Genomic DNA, 20,431 nt, shown 5'->3' with positions numbered 1-20,431 from the left:
ACATGGCAGGCAGCACTATTTACATATGACATATCTACCTCAGTCATCCTCCCCACTCACCTACCTCCCTTCATCATTGGTGTCATTACTGTCTTCCTCCCCACCATTATATCCATTAGACTATGCCTGTTTGGCCCTGGACCCCCTTTTGAGGATCAGGTTCCATAGTAACCTGGCCTGTCTCCACAGTAAACCAGCCCATCTCTGCAGGAATGCTGCATTTCCCGCTCTTTTGTCAGGTCACATTTTGACTTGTTCTGCAGGGCCGGATTGAATTGCATTGGGTTCAGTGTGTGTGCCCACATGGGTTAGACTTGGCTGTCAAAGCAGAATCTGTGTGGCGTTTGGAGAATTACTGTAGGCAGGAGTGCAGCTTTTGAATCGTGTCACGTTACTATAATGCTGACGCGCCTCAAAATTTGACTTGCATTTCAGAGGAAATACAGCTTTGTGTGCGCCAATGTGTGTTTATTTGTGTGGCCATCAATTCCCATATGTGTAAATTCGCAGGTGGCTGGGTTGGCACAGACATGTCCATACCCAAACAGACTGACGCAACCTTTCCTGTTTAAAAAAAAAAAAAAAAACAACAACCCAGGAAAGGCACAAAGAACTGTCTTCTTTCTTCTTCGGGGTGGCTTGTTGTCTATCTCTGGAGACTTCACAAAGTGATTTGTATGTTTTTTAAGCAGTTAAAGTTATTGGTGTGAATTCAAATCTATCATTTAAATGTCTTCATAAAATCCTGCTATCCTTTTGGTTTTAAAGATGCATGTTATTTGTTAGGGGTGTCAAAGTATCGTCCGATATCAGCCAAAAAAAAAAAAAAAAAAAACAAACAGTAGAGGATTACTTTGGTCTACATTCAAAATCTTATATACCAGCAGTAATATTCAGGCTCTCCATTCTCCACTCTTCACTTTGCAGACTGAGACAGTGGACAATTTTGTGTCGGTTATTTTATTTTTGTCCAGGCGTCTGTTGTGCCCACTTTTGGAGTATTCGTATAGTCTTGCAAACTAAACAACCATCAAACAGTAAACACAACCTTGCCTAGTTCAAGTTGGTTACATGAACTAAAAACCGTCCCCTCCCATGTCTATTAGATTCAGAGGTCAACAAGCTCCGTCAAGAGACATTGTCCCTCCTGTTGATCTCAACCCTGTTTGCCGACAACAGCCCCATGTCCAACCTGGAGCCCGGCAGCATCCAGTACATGCTGAGCTTGACCAGGATAGCCCTCAGTGCCAGCGTAGATATCCCTGAGCTTTGGGGGAGGCAGCCGCTCACCACTCAGCTCCTGGAGCGTCTGCTAAAGTGCCCAGAGTATGAGGTGAGGGAGTTGGTCCTGGAGAGGGTCCTAATGAGACTGAAAGAGGAGGAAGACCAGAAGAGGACACCTGCATGGCTAAATGAGACCACCCTGTTTACCCTAACAAGCCTGGCTCTTCATGAAGGACACCCCCAGTGTCTGGCCAAGGTGAGGCCACACACTCGCACATATACACACAAACAGTAAATGTGTTTGTTTTGTTTCCAGCCCATTTGAAAGAGTTGTGTGTGCATGTGAGTTGTCCACTGCTCATCTCTGACCACGAAGCTTTGAACTACAAACTTGGGTGGAGAACTCTGCAAAACTATCATTTCCACTGAACCACAATGACATTTAAGTGCAAGTTGATTGAATTTTCAATTCCATTCTACAGAGGCTTGCGTGAGACGCTAATCAGCCAAAGGAGAATACGTCAAGCACACTGTCAGAAAGCTGACTCATTCAGTCTTTGCCTCACTGACACACTCAAGGAAGGTTTGCGAGGCTTCCACTCTAACAGCTTTAAGATGGGGAAAATGCAGCCTATTTCCTGTTTCAAAACTAGGTCATATTTCATTGTGTTCATGAACATGGGACAGCTTGCCATCAGATCTGCCGTTCCCCTGCTAGGTGGCTTCCGTCTATCAACGACACAGTTCACGACTGCAAGGATTAGTTTTCACGCTTTTATCCTGTATTTTTGAAGGGTTTAAGTTTCACCTGTTGGTGAGAATGTGATTTGTTTTTTTCGCTGCTTTATAGCCAATTGTTTTTTTCTTTTTAAGTGTCATGTCTGTTTAGTGAACCCTTGTGGACCCTTGCTTGTGCAAAAGACATGCCACACCAATGGGTCATTTGTCATTGTCAAGTATAGAATAGTATTTACCAGAGCAGTGTTACAAAAAAATAGATATACAGCATACTGTATGTTTAGCGAAACCGCTTTGGGGCATTTTGCCTCGTAAACTATTCAGTGTGTTACACTAGCCACATTAAATAGTGCTCCTTCGAGAGTACCACAATCATAACTATTACAATCATTATTGTAACTAACTCATCTAAAATTTGTGAGCCTGTCTTGGGTCTGCAACGGGTTCTTGTCACAGTGGGACGTGCCCAGAACACCTCACCAGCGAGATGCCCAGGAGGCATCCTGACCAGAAGGCCAGTTCGCCTCCTCGATTCAGAGGAGCAGCAGATTTACTCCCTGAGCTCCGAGGATGGCCGAGCTTCTGAACATATTTCAAATGGAGCGCCCAGAAATCCCGGAGAGCAAACTCAGTTAGGCTACTTGTGTCTGTGATTTTGTTGTTTTTGTCACAACACACACCTTGTGACCATAGGTACAAAGTACGAGTGGGGAATTGAAGGCTGAGCCTTCACCTCTGCATTTACCTGGAGAGGGCACTCCACCCTGTTTTGACTTCCGACCACAATTGCAGACTTGCAGAAGCATTGTCCATGCAATGTCGCACAGTTGTCATACAAGCCAGCCCCATAAAATCCAGAGCCATAAGAAACTCCAGATGGGTCTCATTCACCCATGGGGCCCTGCCACCAAGGAGTTTTTTTGAAAACCTCAGGGACCTCAACAACAGAGGTGGGAAAGACCTCCAGGCTATGCTTCCACATTCCTCACCCCACCAAGCCACAACGTCCCAAGTTGAGTTTGACGACGCCCCATCCCTCAGGATGGACCAGAATTTCCCTGAGGCAGTCTGGAAGTTGTTTTCCATAGCTTCACCGAACTCCAACGATGCCTACGTTTTTACTTCAGCTATACCACCAAAGCCATATTTCACTTGTTCTGCCGGTAAGCCTACTGTCCAAAATGCACGGCAGTCCAGACCGTCGGTGTCCACTAACAGTTTTGGGGATTACCACAAGGATAAGCACCAGTCACCTTATAGTCACAGCTCCGGCCGGCCGCCTCGAAAATGGTGTCACCGAACATAGACCACTCAGATTTAATGTCTTGCACCTTCCCTGGGATGTTTTTAAAGTTCTGCCGGAGGTCGGAATTAAAATTCTTTGACACTCAATTAGGCAGTATTCCCACAAAGAGGTTTGCCCAGCTACTATGTTTTTTTTTTTTACTGTTTCTTTTGAAGCATGTACAAATATACAAGGGCATACTCAAGCTCACATACAAATGTTTACATGCATTGCCGTCACCCCTGCACCCCATGCTCCACCCACACAAATTTTTCAAGATAATGTTTATTTTAAAGACCAAATAACGCATAGGGGCCTTCTCGGGAAAATAATCAATGAGATATGCTGGTGAAATGTCAACAACAGTTCTCTGCGGGATTTGTTTTGTAATGGGGGTTTCACTTGGCGGAAAATAATGTCTTTCCTCCTCTGGCAAAGAAAACAGTGCGTGAAAAAATAGGGGCTGAGGGTGGGAAGAAGGGGGGGGGGTAAGACATACAAAATAAACAAGCTTTAAAATACTGGAAATGGAACTCAATGGATGCTGAGGTTTTGCACTGGCATGAATGAATAGACAATATTTTTGGGCCACTGTTAGAGAAAATGTGTCAAGTGTGCCCCTGGCTTGGATGTAATCTGGATTCTCGGACCTGCCTGGGTAAATCACAACTTGCAAGCCGCACTGAGAGAAAAGACATCCAAGCTATTTTGATCGATTGTCCAGACTAACTTCACTCACCCGTAGCTCTGATTGTGTAGGTTTGAGACAACCATGAAACCAGGGACTACATCAATATCTCCAACTTTTTCTTAAGCCCTCATCCTCCCTTCCCTTTTCTTCTCCTCAGGTGCTTCAAGTGTTGAGCGTGTTGAGCTGTAATGGTGAGCTCCACTGGATGGATTATGTCCAACATTTGTCTCAGGACAGTTTTCTGCTGCACCTCCTTACTCTGGCTCAGAGGACTGTTCACAGGTCAGGAGATGGTCATGTTAATGCATCTCAGAGGAATCATGCTTGATGAAGCAAATTTTTCAAATGTTACTGTTTTTTTAGAGGGATCCAATTTATATAAGATATTATGAGGGAAAAATGCGTGCCGTTGCACGCTTGTATGGCGGCGCAGATTCTCACATCCACTTAAGCCTGTCATTTACGCACCTTTATGCCAGATACACACTCTGGATGGTGCAACCCTAAAATGTTCCCTGTCAAATATGGGTTTCCACGCATTCTCGTGTCGACTTACACACAGTTCACGCTCCAGAGGATCTCTCCAGAGGATCAATTTTCGATTCAATTGGATGGGAGTGAGCCTGGCCTTTCAGTATGTCCACACTTTCCTCATGATTATCGCCCACGTCCTATTTCTGTGACATCTGTCTTCATTGACTGCCAACATCATTTTGTGGATTAATAAAAAGTGCTATAATGTGACATATTGTAAGGAGAACCTCAAAATGCGATCCAGGCTGAAATAATCCATATGGCCTTGAGTCCACACATTACATCGCCATGTAATGCATCAATGCGTGACAACCATCATCACTCGCCACACTTGATTTTTGCAGTCCCAAATCCTATAACACTTTGGCAGAAAGCTTTACTGTACAGTAATTGCAGTCTAAGGTTCTAGTTGAGAAGTCTTGGTCGGGATAATCGTATCAATAGTATTGTACATATCTTTAACAAGAATATTGGCACATAATTGTTCTCGTTGAGTTTTTTTCAAGTCTCAGCTACATTTTGTTTTTGTGGGTTCTTGAGTCAGAGAGACTCTTCTTACAGCAGGATATGGCTGGTCATATTGCAGTATTTGTCTATATGCGGTGACCATAATCCCTTTGACATCCACTGACAGACACACACCTCCTTGACAAGCCCCTGCTGCATAAGAAAGTGCAGGCCTTCACACAGATCAGGTTACAAAGAGTATTAGACTAATAAAGCCTTTTTCATCAAACCGAGGATCCACTTTCCCTTCCAGTGTCCTCAAGGTTATGATTAGAGGCAAGACAAGATGAGATTGGGTTGCTATTTGCCCTCATCTTCCCTACGATTGAATGGGATTCTGGCTTTTTGTGCACAAAATGTGTTGGGTGAGTACCAGCACACTTCTTTTGTGGAAAGTCAGCCAGGCTACGTGTTTGCCAAGTCACATTATCATTTTAAAAATCGATCAAAGTTGAATTACGTGGTGGCTTCACATGAAGTGCTAAAAAGTATTTAATGACTCTAGTTAGCCTTGTGCCATATAGCTAAAATTTAATGTCTTTCTATTTTTGCCAGATATATCAATAACGATATTACGATGGGTTCAGTGAAAACTATGAATCTTTTAAAAGAAAAAATATCTTGACTGCCATTAATATTATCAAAGTCAGCAATAAATTAAAAATAAATAAATTCACATTGTACTGCAACTGTGTTTTAATGATAACCACTCACCCCTATGCAAATACAATTGCTGTGTATGAATTCATGCATTACATGGCAATGTGATGTGTGGACTCCAGCAATCTCAACTATGCCTGGATTGTGTTTTGTGGGTCCCCTTACAATATGTTACTTTGTATAACTTTTTATGAATCCACAAAAAGATGGTGGCAGTCAACGAAGACCGCATTGCGACTCAAATAGGATAGCGCCTAACCAGTCCATTCAATTGAATGAGGTGCAGGTTCGTACATTTTATCCACTATTGATTTTGAAATTATATACCGTATATGGTCACCTAATGTTTTAAAAGACAATACCGTATTTTCCAAACTAAAAGGCCCACTGGATTATGAGGCACACCTTCAGTGAATGGCCTATTTTGTAATTTTTTTCATACATTGGGCGCACCGCATTATAAGTCACAATCTACAATACATCCACTAGATGGAGCTACGCTCAAGGAAACACCAACAGAACGATCAGATGTGAGTAAAACTTATTTAATAAAGCAGCGACACACATCACTTAACCAACAGCAAGTTATATCATTGACTCATTAACGCTGAACTCTCTTGCCGGTGCTCTAGTACCGTGTTCAACTGCGTAACCGATCGCCTTAAGTTTGAACTCTGCGTTGTCAGCATGTCTCGAGCAAGGAGCCAATTTGGGGTCGAAATATTACTGTAATGACCAATTTTAAGGCGCGCTGTGAGCTTTTAAGAAAATGGAAGGCTTTTAGGTGCACCTTTTAGTGCAGAAAATACAGTATGTGTGTACCGTCCGTATATACTTGACAGCGAACAGGGAAGTGGATTTCTTGCGCGTGTCCTGTTAGGCAGCAGCGGCTGCATGTGTCTCTTGCTTGCCCTGCGTGTGTGTGTGTGTGTGTGTGTGTGTGTGTGTGTGTGTTTGTGTGTGTGTGTGTGTGTGTGTGTGTGTGTGTGTCTCTTCCCTCTCTCCCCCTGCAAGATGATTGTCGCCTGCTTGTTTTAACTGTTGATCAACGCCAAAATTGGAAGGAGAATTGTGGATGGTCGAACTAAGCTTTACATGCAACACAAGCATGGCAGGCGACTGATAATATCCTTATTTCGATATTAACTCATTCAGTACCAGCCAATTCTGGACCAAGTCTGAAAAGACGTTTAAAAACGTCTTTGGGAGTGAATGAGTTGGATCATTAATGTTCATATCTCAATTTTGATACGATAAAGATATATTGTCCAGCCCTGTCTCTACTATAGTTCGAACATCCACAAACAAATGAGGGTGAAAGCCCTTATGATTCAATAATTCCTTCTGTAATGACAGAAGGGTTGTGAAGAGCAGCAGAAAACGGGTGTGTTATCTCCAACATAGGACAAGACTTAGAAGTATGCTTACTACGCTCATGTAAATTAATGTTCACTGACTGTAAAGTGTTTGTGTGTTTTAGTGTGGAGCTGTATTGTGCAGTCATGACACTGCTATCTCAACTGGTAATCCAGGTTGTAAACTCGGATCCAAAGGTAAAGTCTGATATAAAAGCATGACTGCATTCATTAATAACTGTTTTTTTTTTAACAACCAAGTACATCGTGCTGGTTTCCATGAGTTAAAGTAACCACTTAGACCAAATTAATCAAATCAACATAAGAAACGTTATAAGATAATGAAAATGTCCTTTGTGCTTTTATAAACTTCCACATAAGATCGCCATGTCATGATGATCCCTGTTGACAAAAACATGTGAAAATAGTGTTATAGTGCATATTCATAGTATCAGTCACATGCACACCCAGCTGCTTGTCCCTTTTTTTTCCCAAAAAGCTTTTTTTTTTTTTTTTTCTGAATAGGCGTTTTCTGTGTATAAGTAAATTCTCAAAATCTTGCATTTGTACAGTAGAGGGCTCCAGATTATTATGATTATTTTTATTTTTTTATTTTTTACTTGGGGTACAGTGAGCCCTAATCTGAAATTTTTGGGGTGGAAAATTTACAGGCGCACGCTATGAAAGGACTTGCGAAGTAAATCCACATTTTCACTCGTTTTCACGATTACTTATAGTGTAAATGGATCTGAAGTGTGGAGAAGTTAATATAAAATTCCACCCTTTTGGGGCAGTCTGTAGCCCTGCAGTGCCAAGTTTCAATGATGGTCACAGAAATGGTTAGATTGCAGTGATTGCCTCTGAGGTTGTGCAGCATATTATTTCGAGCTCCGATCCACCATTCGTGTTGACAGTGATGAATGACTTCCGAATGGAATTGAATGGTTACTCCTTGTACTTTTCTGAAATAAAGGCCTCATAATCCTATTTGAAAAAAAAGAAAGATAAATGGAGTGCACTTATGTCGTGCTTTATTTACACCAGACGCTGCCCAAAGGGCTTTACAAAGCCTCACAATCGCCTATTTGAAAACTTTGAATCAGAGAGTACGCTATGATGTGCTTTGAAAGCCAGCTTCTACTTCCGGGAAAGGTTTTTTTTTTTCTTCAATTTAATGGCTTTCTGTAACTAGAATATCTCACTGTACTGGGTCCTAAGGTAGAACCCAGGGTGTTTTTTGTGCATTTTTGTGCCTTAAATTCATCCATTAGCCGGTTAGTACTCCAAAGCAGCTCACCTACACACCATGCATGCGCACTCCCCACAAACATACATCACGTATTATAAGCTCCCATTACATTCAATTCTGACAATACATGCAACAATACTGCAAGATTCATTCTGATTCAACTCTGATTACAGTTCTGATTATCTGATCGCTTTTCCACGGCCACTTGAATATCACCTCCAATTCATGCACAACCCTAATGTTAAGGGTAGCATCATTTTTGTTTTCATAAGTTAGATTTTTTTTTTATTACGTTGGACCACAAAAATATAGTAATACCTGGTTTTCAATAGTTAATTTTCAGTATTTTTAAGTTATTGTTTCACGTTATTGTGACTTTTTCTGTCATTAATGGAATGGTATCAACGGTCGTTTGATTCATTGAGTGACAGCCTATTTTACATTCGTTTACATGCATGTTAATTTCCGCATGGTCCTGTCACGCAGGGTGCAAGTATGACTTGCTTATCACAGTGGGGGGCACTCGTGTGCTCATCCTGCAGTGAGGAGCAGCATGTGGAAGTTAAGATGATGGTTGCCAATGTGCTGGTGAACTCAACGGGCACGCTACTGACCAGCTCTGAGCTGCCACTTGGTGAGTTCTTAAACATGAACCAACTTGAGTAAACTCATTTGATATGGATATTGAAAGGGGTGTGAAATATTGGAAAGAAAAAAAATAATAAAACCTTCCTGTTGGGTTGTGTGTGTGTGTGTGTGTGTGTGTGTGTGTGTGGGTGTGTGTGTGTGTGTGTGTGTGTGTGTGTGTGTGCGTGCGTGCGTGCGTGCGTGCGTGCGTGCGTGTGTGTGTGTGTGTACATATGCATGTGTTTGTGTTCAGGTCTGGTCAGCACAGTGTCTCTGTGGAGCAGTCTGTTTATGCTGTTGCAGGATGAAGACCAGGAAGTTCGCAGTTCTGCCTCTGACTTCATTGCAAATGCACCAACTCATCTGATTCGTGCAGGTATTATGCACACACTCAATGTTGAAATGAAAGAACCACTTGAAAGCATTTTGTCAACAGAGACTGTGCACTTGTCAGACATTGTTCCATGTTGATTGATAAATATTGTTAGCTACTGCTGTTATAAAACAATATATGTATATGGCCGGTTGGGTCTCCAACGATAAAGTGATGGCTAGCTTGAAGCGCAGAAACATGTAGTGTGTGTGTGTGTGTGTGTGTGTGTGTGTGTGTGTGTGTGTGTGTGTGTGTGTGTGTGTGTGTGTGTGTTGGGCTGATCACCTGGATCACTTGTGCCATATAACAGATTATTGTGATTGAATATTTGCATTGTCATTAATAACGCACTCAACTTTTTTGATTTAAATGGATAGAATTATAACAGGAACATGACATGAAACGTTGACATGTCTCACGTTCGGGAAGATGCGCGGTGCATTGCAATGCATTCAGACATTTCAAACTTAAACAGGAAAAAGTCCCTCGGTGCTGTCAACGTTAATAGCTACAAATATCCAAATAACGTGGGTTTTCTATCAATCCATACAAGCTGACATAAGAAGAAAAATGATGGTGGTGAAATCACTTTGCTATGTTACTTCATTACAATCAATGGTCCATCTAGTCACTTACTGGATGTTACAATCCCTAGTGGTTGGGATGTCAAATGCTCAATATTCAATGAGATTTTTTCTCCCGAAAGGTTTAAATAATATCTTTTGATGCCCCAAGACTTTTGTAAATAGTTTTAAAAAATTCAACATGTTTTCAAAATGTAATTAGTATGATTGTAGTATTTTGTTGAACTAATCCAAATAAAACACATTTGAAGTTTTTTAGCTGTTTAATATTTTCCTTTCAAATAGTGTTGGAGGTAGATACCCAGTATTGATGAAAATACCATTCACTTGCAGCGTGTGAGTTCTGCATGTGTACTGTCTGTAGCCTGCTTGAGGTCAGACAATGTCAGATAAGCTGTTAGCTAACAATTAGACACAACCACAGAGGCCAGACAAAGATTGGGGTTTTCTTTAAAAGCGAGAGAGAACAAAATGCAAATGATTAGTTTGTCTGAGATATTCCCCCTTTTGCATTCTATATTTAGTTGCTGTTTGTACAATTTCGTGTTCGCTCTACATTTAGTCTTGGTCATGCCACTTCCAAACTCTTATATGATCCTGAAAATTTGGAATTGGATTCCAAACACGTGTGATACAAACACAAGGAATGTGGAACTATAATGTGGTCGTCTTAATTGAATGTGTGACCAGGCCAGGAAAGTCACATTCCTCCAGTAAATGAGAAAGCACCAAAAAACCCAAAAGAAAGCGCATTGTACTGTCTGTAAAATAAAAACCCACAGAAACCTTGAATTGGAAAAAATATATATATAAATAGTGTCACTCCACTTTTGAAGCCTAAATTGGTCTGACATTTTTAAATCAGATGTGTACAAGTGTTTTTGAAGACATTTCTTTCAACAAAATTTACAGCAGATATAAAAAGTCAACACACCACTTTCACAATGGTAGTTTTTTGAGAGCTAAAAAGATGAGACCAAGCTGAGTCATTTCCACCTTTAATATGGCCTACCTGCCTAACCTGTACAACTCAATTGAAAAACAAACCTAAGTTTCCAGTGACTGTCACGAGACACATCCTGAAATGGCATTTTTCTGCTCACTACATGACTTGTTAAATCCGAACCAAGTCCAAAGAAGTGACGTGGCACTTTTTTTTTTCTTTATTCAACTCCTACTGTTCCATGATCTCTGTGCTTAAACCCATTGTCACGCTCGGCAGATACAATGACATCATCTGCAAACATTAGTGCGATTTCTTCCATAGGCCATATTTACATAATCATACCACATGTACCCCTGCATTCAAAAATGCTCCTAATCTGTCAGATTGCGAGGGCATTTCCTGCGCTAGACCCCCTTTCACTTCGCCCACCGATGTTTGATCGGATTCAGATCTGGGATCTCGCTTATTAATCTTCCTCTGTTAAAGCCATCTAAAAAAAAAAATTGAATGTGTTTTTTGGGTCATTGTCACGTTTAAAGACGAAGTTCCTCTTTTTGTGCTACTACTGACTGTTAGTTGGCACATTTCATATTTCCCTCCACCTTGACTCAGGCACCAGTTCCATTAAAAAAAAGTGCCCAGGCATGATGCTGCCTCCACCATGCTTCACTATTGGCATGGTGTTCCTTTGGTGATTAGCAGTGTTGTGCTTCAGCCAAAAATACCTTTTGGAATTATGATCAAAAACGTTGGTTTCATTGCATCGTAACACACTTTCCCATACGTGTTTGGGAGATTATTGCGGGGGGGGGGGTTGTCTTTTGCCAAGTACTGCTGGGCTTGGATGTTTTTCTTTGTACAATACTATTGTATTACATCATGATTTATAAAGCGCCTTCACAACATCTGCAACTGTAACAAAGTTCAACAAAGTACATTTAACATAAAATGACCGTAATGCAACAGAACACATAACGTCACACATTGACAATCACTACAATCGTAACAACTATTCCTACATACAGATGTGGCTTCCATTTTGCCACCATAGGCCACACATGAGGAAGCTGGGAGATTGTTACATGTGCTAAACATGAAGTACTTGCCAGAAATAACTGCATCTACGTCACTGTTGCTGTTGTCCTCTTGGCAGCCACCATCACCAGTTGTCTTATTGTCTTTTCATCAATTTTGGAGGGACGTCCAGTTCTCGGTAATGTCACTGTTGTGCCATATTTTCTCCACTTGATGATGACCGTTTTTACTGTGTTCCAAGGTCTATTCAAAACCTTGGAAAAGTCTTCTGCTGACTAATACCTTTGAACAGTGAGATCCCTCTGATGCCGTAAAATTTGTCTGCTGACCATGGCTTGTGCTGCAACATGCGACTGCAAAAATGTCAGGGAAAAAAAAAAACACGAGAAGAGTTGAATCCCACTTAACGTGAGTTTGAATGTCATTGGTTACTTCTGAACACATTGACATGTCCCGTTTTAAGAGGGTGTGCACACTTTTGCAACCACATTATTCCCGTTGGTTAAATCCACCATGCAGAAGCAGCACTGCCTCACTTGGTTATTTCACTAAAACAGCACAAATTAAAACAACCAACAGAGGTGAAGTCTATCCCAAGGCTGGTGATTTTCTTTTTATCTGTAACCTGGAAGTGACCGTAATGAGTTGACTCAGTCAGCCACTGCCCTGTTCCTTTCTACTGTATTTATTACCCTACTGGTACTTTTACCAAGCCCTCTGATCCTTTTCCCAAGCCTGTGATATCATTCAAGGAAGAATGTTTATCATATGGGAGATAAGCGTCTGGAAGCTAACAAGCCCTCTTACTCAGATAACCCTGAGCAAAAGAAATTTTGATCTCAGTTGTCATTTGGCTTGTTCAATTTATCCAAAGGTTGTGTTTGGGCAAAATATTCAACCTGTTCTTCAATTGTGGAACAGTTTCACCATCGATATGTATATACAGGATGTGTAACTAGACCAATAGCATGCAGTACAGTCTGGCAGTCTGAGAACCTTGCTTGAGGGCTCAAGGGCCACGCGTTTAAGACCTGCCATTTGCACAAGACTTTTGGCAGTCTGGTTTGATGTCAACATCGTTTTGGCAACGGAAAGATCACTTTTATTAAATAGGTCTCCAAGTATTGTTTAATACTTCGGACCGTTCATGTGTCAATAGGGAACTTTTTAAAACATTGTTGGACAGTAAAATGTTGGAAAGCAACAAAACTCCAGTTTTTACGACCTCATGTGAATGTGTTCTTAGACTAGTTGCTGGAGAGTCAGCAATTTCGCTTTTCTGCTTAATTTTACCATATTCTCTTGAACAAGCTGTGCTAGGTTACAAAGAGACTGGGGATTCTGGACCATAAATAACAATTTTCTTTTCGTAATGTTGAGCACAATGACTAAGCCCAATTACTGTTTGTGAGTTTGCATACGTGTTGACTGCAAGTCGCAAGTGTGTGTGTGCCGGCTGTCTTGTTTACGTGTCTTTCCCATTCCCTGATGTTCTGCGGGTTTACTGTGTGGGCGTGGGGGTGTATGTGTGTGTACATGCGGTGTGTGTTGGTGTTTTATTACCTTACCTCAAGTGTCTGAGGTGTTAATTGTTTCAGAGGAGACAATGTTTCTTCCCCTTTGATATGGAATACAGAGACAAATTCACCCCCCCTGCCCCTTTTCCTCCTTTAAAAAAAACAAACAAAATCATTTCATGTAAAAGCTTTTTGTTTGTGCGTGTGGGAGAGCAGTGAAGACTTCAGATTTGTTGAAGTGATTCTTTCCCAGCACTTTTGAGACACAAAGGAGGTATTGTCCATGACTTGAAGATTTCTTAATCTCCAATTGAACCTTTTTTCCCCACACCAACACCCCCACCCATTCACCACCGTTGCCTAAATACCTCAAGACTAATTGGGTCTGAAATCAAACTCTGCTCCCCCTCACCGGACCTCCGGCAATGACAGCGTAAGCGTGCGAACAAAGGGATCACTTCATGTCGTACAGTATCTATCACACATCTTATGAGAGGGCATGACAATGAAATGTGATTGAAAACACAAAATGACAAAGTGAATATGGTGATTATCGTAGAGCCTCGACTTGCCTTTGTACTTTGCCATTTGTTTACAGCAACACCAGTAAGAAATTTTTGTGATGGTATGACAAATGAAAGCACAGAATCTTTTAGAAATAAGTAATGGTGCAAGAATGCACAGGAAAATTGCATCGGCTTAGCACATTTTAATCGTGTGCAACCGATGTCGATGTTCGAATGAAATAAATCCAAAGGTTCTTTTTTTCCCCAGCGTACATTGATGACAAATTGCTGTCACGCACGCCCACATTTAGCAGGCCATTCTGACCCAGTGAAATGTTATCAGACAGGCCGACCAGCATAACCCACTTTGCTTATTGTAAAGCACCAAGTGCCTTCATGTCATATGACTTGTTCATCATCATGTCCCTTCTCTTAGTTAATTCATTAACAGCCGGTGATTCAGCTGAATGATAGTGAAGGGCCCTTTAGCGCAGGGCATTCATTAAACAGACCTTGTCCTATTTCAGGAGGACACTCACCCAACTATTACACCAGCATCACAAATCTAGCAGAAATGATTACGTATATAGAGGCAAGTCACCCCACTCGACATTTCCTCAACATTTTCTCACACTGTCATTTACGTTTGAAAATATCTGTCCTTGTGTTTTCATGCCTCCGATCTCAGCATGTTTCAAATAGAGTACAATATTGTAGTACGGGAAGTAGTTTGCAAAGGTATTTTGGAAAGACATACTTCGCAGAATAACTACATGTTGTGTGTTCACAAGTTGTATCCAGAAATAGATTTCTCCTCTGTGGATACAGTATGTCAAGTGTGAAATCTGGGGGCGGGTGTGAATCGGAATATCGGTCACATTGGCCGATGTCGGATTGGTCTCCTGAAGCCTTAAAAGGACAATGGATCCTCAAGGTCCGAAATAAGCAGTATCGCATCAAAATTACTTTGAAATATTTTGCGTCTCATTAAAACATTGAATAACAAAACTCAGACTCAAATACCGAGACATCCGTCAAAAGAAAATATTAGAAGAAAAAGAACTACCGAGATGGTCCCCAAATGCGTCGCTGGGCTCACTTCAGATACGTGGGCAGTCAGAAGGTCAAGTCGTCAAAAGAAAATATTAGAAGAAAAAGAACTACCGTCACTGGGCTCATTTCAGATACATGGGCAGTCAGAAGGTCAAGGAAGCTCATTGATACTGACGCATAAGCAGCTAGCTAGCGTAAACACCTAAAAGTCACTAATCAACTACTTCATGCCGACAAAGACACTACATGTCTACAAATATCATACACAATAATGGATGATGAGAAAAGACAGAGCGCCGAGTTCAATGCTACGCTAACGACTGACATGGCTAGCGCGTTTAACACCACAAAAAAGTGTTTGGCTGGACCCGCCATATAGCGGAGAACATCCAACCATGAACTTTGAACCTTCACTCAGTTCCTTGAGATCAACCTGTGGGGGGGTGGGGGGGAATAAGAAATAATTGCCACACAAAGTCAAGCAATCGCTCGTCAAATGTTTGAACCTTCACTCAGTTCCTTGAGATCAACCTGTGGGAGGGAATAAGAAATAATTGCCACACAAAGTCAGGCAATCGGTCGTCAAATGAAATCATTGATTTGAAAAATTGCTCTCACAAAGAAAAAAATATATATTTCGAGCCTTGGGTCCCACTCAATATTTTGCTGTCATTATATTGGTGAGTCATAGGTGTAGTCTTATCACACTTTGTGCCACTTCCATATTCACGTGGTGTTTCATTTTTAGGTGATTAATTTCACATGTGAGAAAACGGTGTTGCTATCTGGCCCCTAATAATACTTTGGGTCATAATGTTATGTAGTGACTGTTGAAAAATCCCTGGCAATCCCCAAGAAGCAATGCATGTCAAAATAACAAAAGATTTGGGTCATAATGTTATGTAGTGACTGTTGAAAAGTCCCTGGCAATCCCTAATAAAGCAATGCATGTCAAAATAACAAAAAGCCAATGTCCTTAAAAGGATATAAATGGCCCGTGTGCAGTGGTTGGGTCTTTAATCAAAGAAACACAAAATCAACTTGATTTCCTTTCTTGGCGTTGGCTTTCCTGGCATGATATCGCTTCTAAAACATTTAGAAAGAAAATATACCACAAACCTTTCAAGTATAATTGGATCTGCAACATGACCTTGATAAGAGGATGAAAACGGATGAATGGGTATACATGCAACCTCTTTTCAAAAAAAAAAATGCATTGTTGCAGATCGTTGCATTTTTTCTTGAGCCCTGTTGAGTTTCCTCTTTAGGTTTCTGTTGACTTTTTTTTTTTTTTTTTTTTTCCTTTTTGGAGGTGACTTTTGCATTTGCTGCAGTGAGCTCACACCGTCATTGTAACCTTATTGTCGTGGAGATTTTCACTCCTCTCTGGCCAGTGTTTCCTGTCGGTGTCAAGATTGTTGCATTTGGTCTACATTACTGTTCACCACCAACAACCAAAGGAAGTCGGAGCTGTAAAGACTGCGTTTTTGTTCACACCTCTCTGTATCTCACACTTAAGCTTCCTGGTCTCTCGGCTCCAAAGTGGCTTGTGTGAGGTAGAACAAGTTTCTCGTGTGAATACCATTGTTGTTGTTGGCTTGCTTACGTTACTTTACTGGTGAGATCTCCGGCATGTCACTTCCAGTCTTATAGGGCAGTGTGTGTCGGAACATTTTCACAAAATACTTCCTCAAAAAATAAAATCTTCGCTTTCCAAGTACCATGAAAATCATAAACATTACCATACGGTATAGCATAGCGGGTTAAGTATTCAACATAGAATAAGAAATATAATGCAGTTGGAAAATAACATTGTACTTAAATATAGCAGAAAATAACCCAACAGAAATAATGATTAAATTAAAATGTAGTGCATGTAAAAAGGGGGAAAAAAATCACTGTATTATGCACAGCTTAAACTTTGAATTCACTAATTTATTTATATATATATTTTTAATGGCCGGTGGGCGGGGGGGTGCCACTTGAGTTTCCCAACACTCTTCTCCCATGAGCACATTTTAAATCACTGTATGTTTACGCCCAGCGATTCAGGGATTTGTTATTTTCTTCACATTTTTCAAAATGATCACATTCTAATGTTATTAAAGCAACACCATTTCCCAAAGACTTTCCAAAATATTTAAAGGCTGTACATTTACATACGGTGTCAGTGGCTGCTTTCACACTCCCTTAACTGCATGTTGCTGCATTATATGCTGCACACAGCGTGCCATTTGTAACCTTATGTGTATGTTAAGACCACTGTGTGTGTGTGTGTGTGTGTGTGTGTGTGTGTGTGTGTGTGTGTGTGTGTGTTTTTTACACATACAAAGTACATATACAGTATGTGTTTAAGTCATGAAGTAAACTAGCCAACCAGGGCAATTACTCTGACCAGTTGTCCCTGCCGTCCAGTCAACAATTCTTATACAGGTGGAAAAATTGCTGTCAGGATCTAACTGGTGAGCATACCACACGTCTCACCAACAACCTGACATTTAGTGATACCAGGCCACTGTCTTGGACTTAGTCCTTCTTTCTCTCCCGATGCTCCTTTTTTATGTCTCTCCCCACACCTCGGGGCACTGTCTGGTTCCTTATGAAATTGTTAGTAGCCTTAACATTAAAGACAGAAGAACCCACTTTTTTTTTTAATTCTGACTATAAAAGTGCAGTGCCTGTCTTTTTAGAAACTTTTTTTTTTTTTTTACCAGAAGGGTATTATGATAATTGCATTCATGTTTTTAGATGGTACAGAAAAATACTTTGCGTGTAGTAAAGTAATTTGTGTTGAAAATATAATAATTTGCATCATTTTTAGTTATAAAAAAAAAAAACAACAACAAAAAAAAAATCAGTGTGCATGCGCATATTTACTGTACTAATTTCCTCTAACAATCACAACCCTCTGTAAAAGTTCATCAATCTACTGGCAATACATCCTACCAAACCAAAGTAGTAGAGTTTGGTTTACATGTGAAGCAATTTAAGTAACAACAAGCCAAAGTCTCTAAGAAGGATACAAAAGAAGTTGTTTTTTGTTGTTGTCGTTTTAATTGTCAGCTGCACCCTAGGGTTCAGCCATGTAACACTTGCCACATGTAGCTCAAGGTTACATTTTCCCCTTACAGTCATGCTTAAATCGCAAGCAGACGACACAGTATATTGTAGTTGAAAGGCAGCTATGCACACAAGTCTCAGCCAATTCCATTCCTTCATTAAGTATTGACTCAGTATTGTTTTTTTTTTTTAAATCTTTTCAATGCAAGACAAATATACACGACAGAACAAGCAGCTCTATGCCTGCATACAATACCCCCAACACACACAAACACACAGATACAGTCACCCAACACTCATGGCATGAAAGACAATCTCCTTGAGAAACAAGTATTTAACGCCAAAAGCTTAAAGAAGGAAATCACATTATGAGGTGCAGGGGGAAAAAATGCAGGCAGCCATTCTGACCCTTTATGTTTGGAGGTAGGGCTGCTGGTAAGTGGACTGGGCTGTTCCTGAGAAGAGGTGGCTTCTTGCTAAAGAAAAGAATTTGTCACCCAAGCTCTTAAACTGCTAAATCTCCTTTAATACTGTACAATCAGCGGCCTGTAATGTTCACAGACTGCGTCTCTCCCCCTGCTCAGACTTCAGACTTTGATTTTACGCCTCTTTTCTCAAGAGGAAAATCAACGTGGGTTCCCATCACTGTGTGTCTTGTACTGTATGTGTGCTGATGGGGGTGGGGGGGGTTGTAAACTTTTATGCACCCCCCACACGCCCTCCTCTAGTTCCCATAGTGGTAGTGTTTGAGTTGTGACTTTGCAAAGCTTTTGATGTCTGTGCTGTTATCCGGGTGTCAACTGCATGGATGATGGTCAAGGTGGGAAAACAAAAACAATAACTTACACTCACACAGTGTGGCTGAAACGGTACCGTGGTCATCTTCAGTGGTCCAATCCCAAACATTTCCGGAATATAGTGGTACTTTCTCAACTGTGTGTAAACACACTCGTTGGTGACTTTGTATCACAGCCTTAATCCATCGTTGTGTGAATTACTAGCGTAACTATAGAAAGGTAAAGTTTAAGTCCAGCTATTTTACCATCAACATGACACAAATTCTCACAATTAGTGTAGTCATTCAGCAACGTTTGACGTGTGCTAACACCGTCCCCTTGACTATCTTCCAACTCTGAGCTCATGAGTTACCTAACTATGGAAATCTTTGTATATGTACTTGCATTTTGATGATACATTTGCAGAACTTCAGAAGAGTATTAAATAAGTTTGGTTTTTGATCAATATTTGAAGCTGCCGTTGCGTCCAGCTGTTGATTGGTTCATGTTTGCACACAATAGGAAAATCGTTGAACACATTCAAGAGTTACAATGGAATGATCTTGATTAAATCTTATTCCTGTCAGGTTCTGACATTAAGAGTGAGTGCATATGGAGAGGCTTATCGTTGTGCCATTTTCATAGGTTAAAGTGGGCATCAGTACATATGTCGACATAATGTTGCTGATTGAGCGCAATTTTTGGACATTATATGCAGTGCACATTCAGTGATTGAGACAAATTGTGTCCGGTTTCTCCACTGACGTCACACCAAGCTCAGGTGGGGCGTTGGTTGGTATGTCCATATTGTTTCAAGAGTCGTTATTTTCTGATTTCTCCAAAACAAATTGGAAAATAAATGGAAATGCAGGCAAATTTCATTTTCCTGATCAAAAAATTACATAAGAGAATTTTTGACTGGAAAATGGGCCATCCTGGCCGCATAATCCCTTTAACCAATAAGAATCAAACATTTCTTTTGAATTTTGGTTCATGTTTTTAAACTAACTCAAACAGGCCTAGACAAAAGTGGTAGTACCTCTACAGAAGATTGAAAATGGTGAATTTGAGACAATACACTCGTAATGCAAAAACGTAAAAACTAATGTTCGTACGCGTCCATTGCAACTGAGAGTAATAAAAAAATAAAGCAATGTACATTCCAAATGATCTTCCAGCTGTTGGTTGAAGAGCTTAATTTTCTTTTCTCTGAATCTGTTTAGCTCATAATGAAGTTATGTCTACTATTTGAATGCAAGGTCTTCTGGCCCTGCCTAAAGGTGAAACCTTTATTACAACAAGCACGTATCAACTCGCAGGTAAAGGCCATGCTTGAAATCGAAACTAGAGCCCTGAGAATGAGCTGGGGGTGGAAAAACGTGACCCAAGCACTGGTTTTCAATTCTTACCAAGACAATTATAGATCATGCCAGAATCTTGTTAAATGACTCCTGTCAACCAATTGTGCATACATGGCAATTTTCCGCGGATCCGCGGAAATCCGCCGTTTTATTTCTTAAATTGATCATTTTTGTGAATCGTCTAAATCCGTTGAGAAAATTTTAGGGGCGGTCAGGTACCTTATCGTCGAGTTTTCACGAGCTCTCCCGAACAGTCTCTCCGTTTTCCGTTTGTAAACAGCCCTGCGATTGGACGTGTATGAAAGCTTCAACTAATCAGATCACTGAAGGCATTATTTGTTGCGGAAGTC

The 20,431-nt window shown here is 40.8% G+C and overlaps 1 protein-coding gene across 3 annotated transcripts in view; it reads left to right on the top strand.

Annotated features, from left to right (window-relative positions):
• The window catches only part of thada (THADA armadillo repeat containing), a 79,908-nt gene that overhangs the window by 56,402 nt on the left and 3,075 nt on the right, over positions 1-20,431 (top strand). For all 3 annotated transcript variants that reach the window (XM_019882018.1, XM_019882017.1, XM_019882016.1), the window contains 5 exons: positions 1,107-1,480; positions 4,096-4,220; positions 7,120-7,192; positions 8,730-8,877; positions 9,124-9,246. In XM_019882018.1, coding sequence (XP_019737577.1) covers positions 1,107-1,480; positions 4,096-4,220; positions 7,120-7,192; positions 8,730-8,877; positions 9,124-9,246 — 843 coding nt within the window. The remainder of the gene's footprint in view (positions 1-1,106; positions 1,481-4,095; positions 4,221-7,119; positions 7,193-8,729; positions 8,878-9,123; positions 9,247-20,431) is intronic.

Source organism: Hippocampus comes, unplaced genomic scaffold, assembly GCF_001891065.2.
Source record: "Hippocampus comes isolate QL1 unplaced genomic scaffold, H_comes_QL1_v1.1 scaffold36, whole genome shotgun sequence".
NCBI lineage: Eukaryota > Metazoa > Chordata > Actinopteri > Syngnathiformes > Syngnathidae > Hippocampus > Hippocampus comes.
Note: the sequence above shows the minus strand (reverse complement) of the source record. Positions and strands in the feature narration are given on the sequence as shown.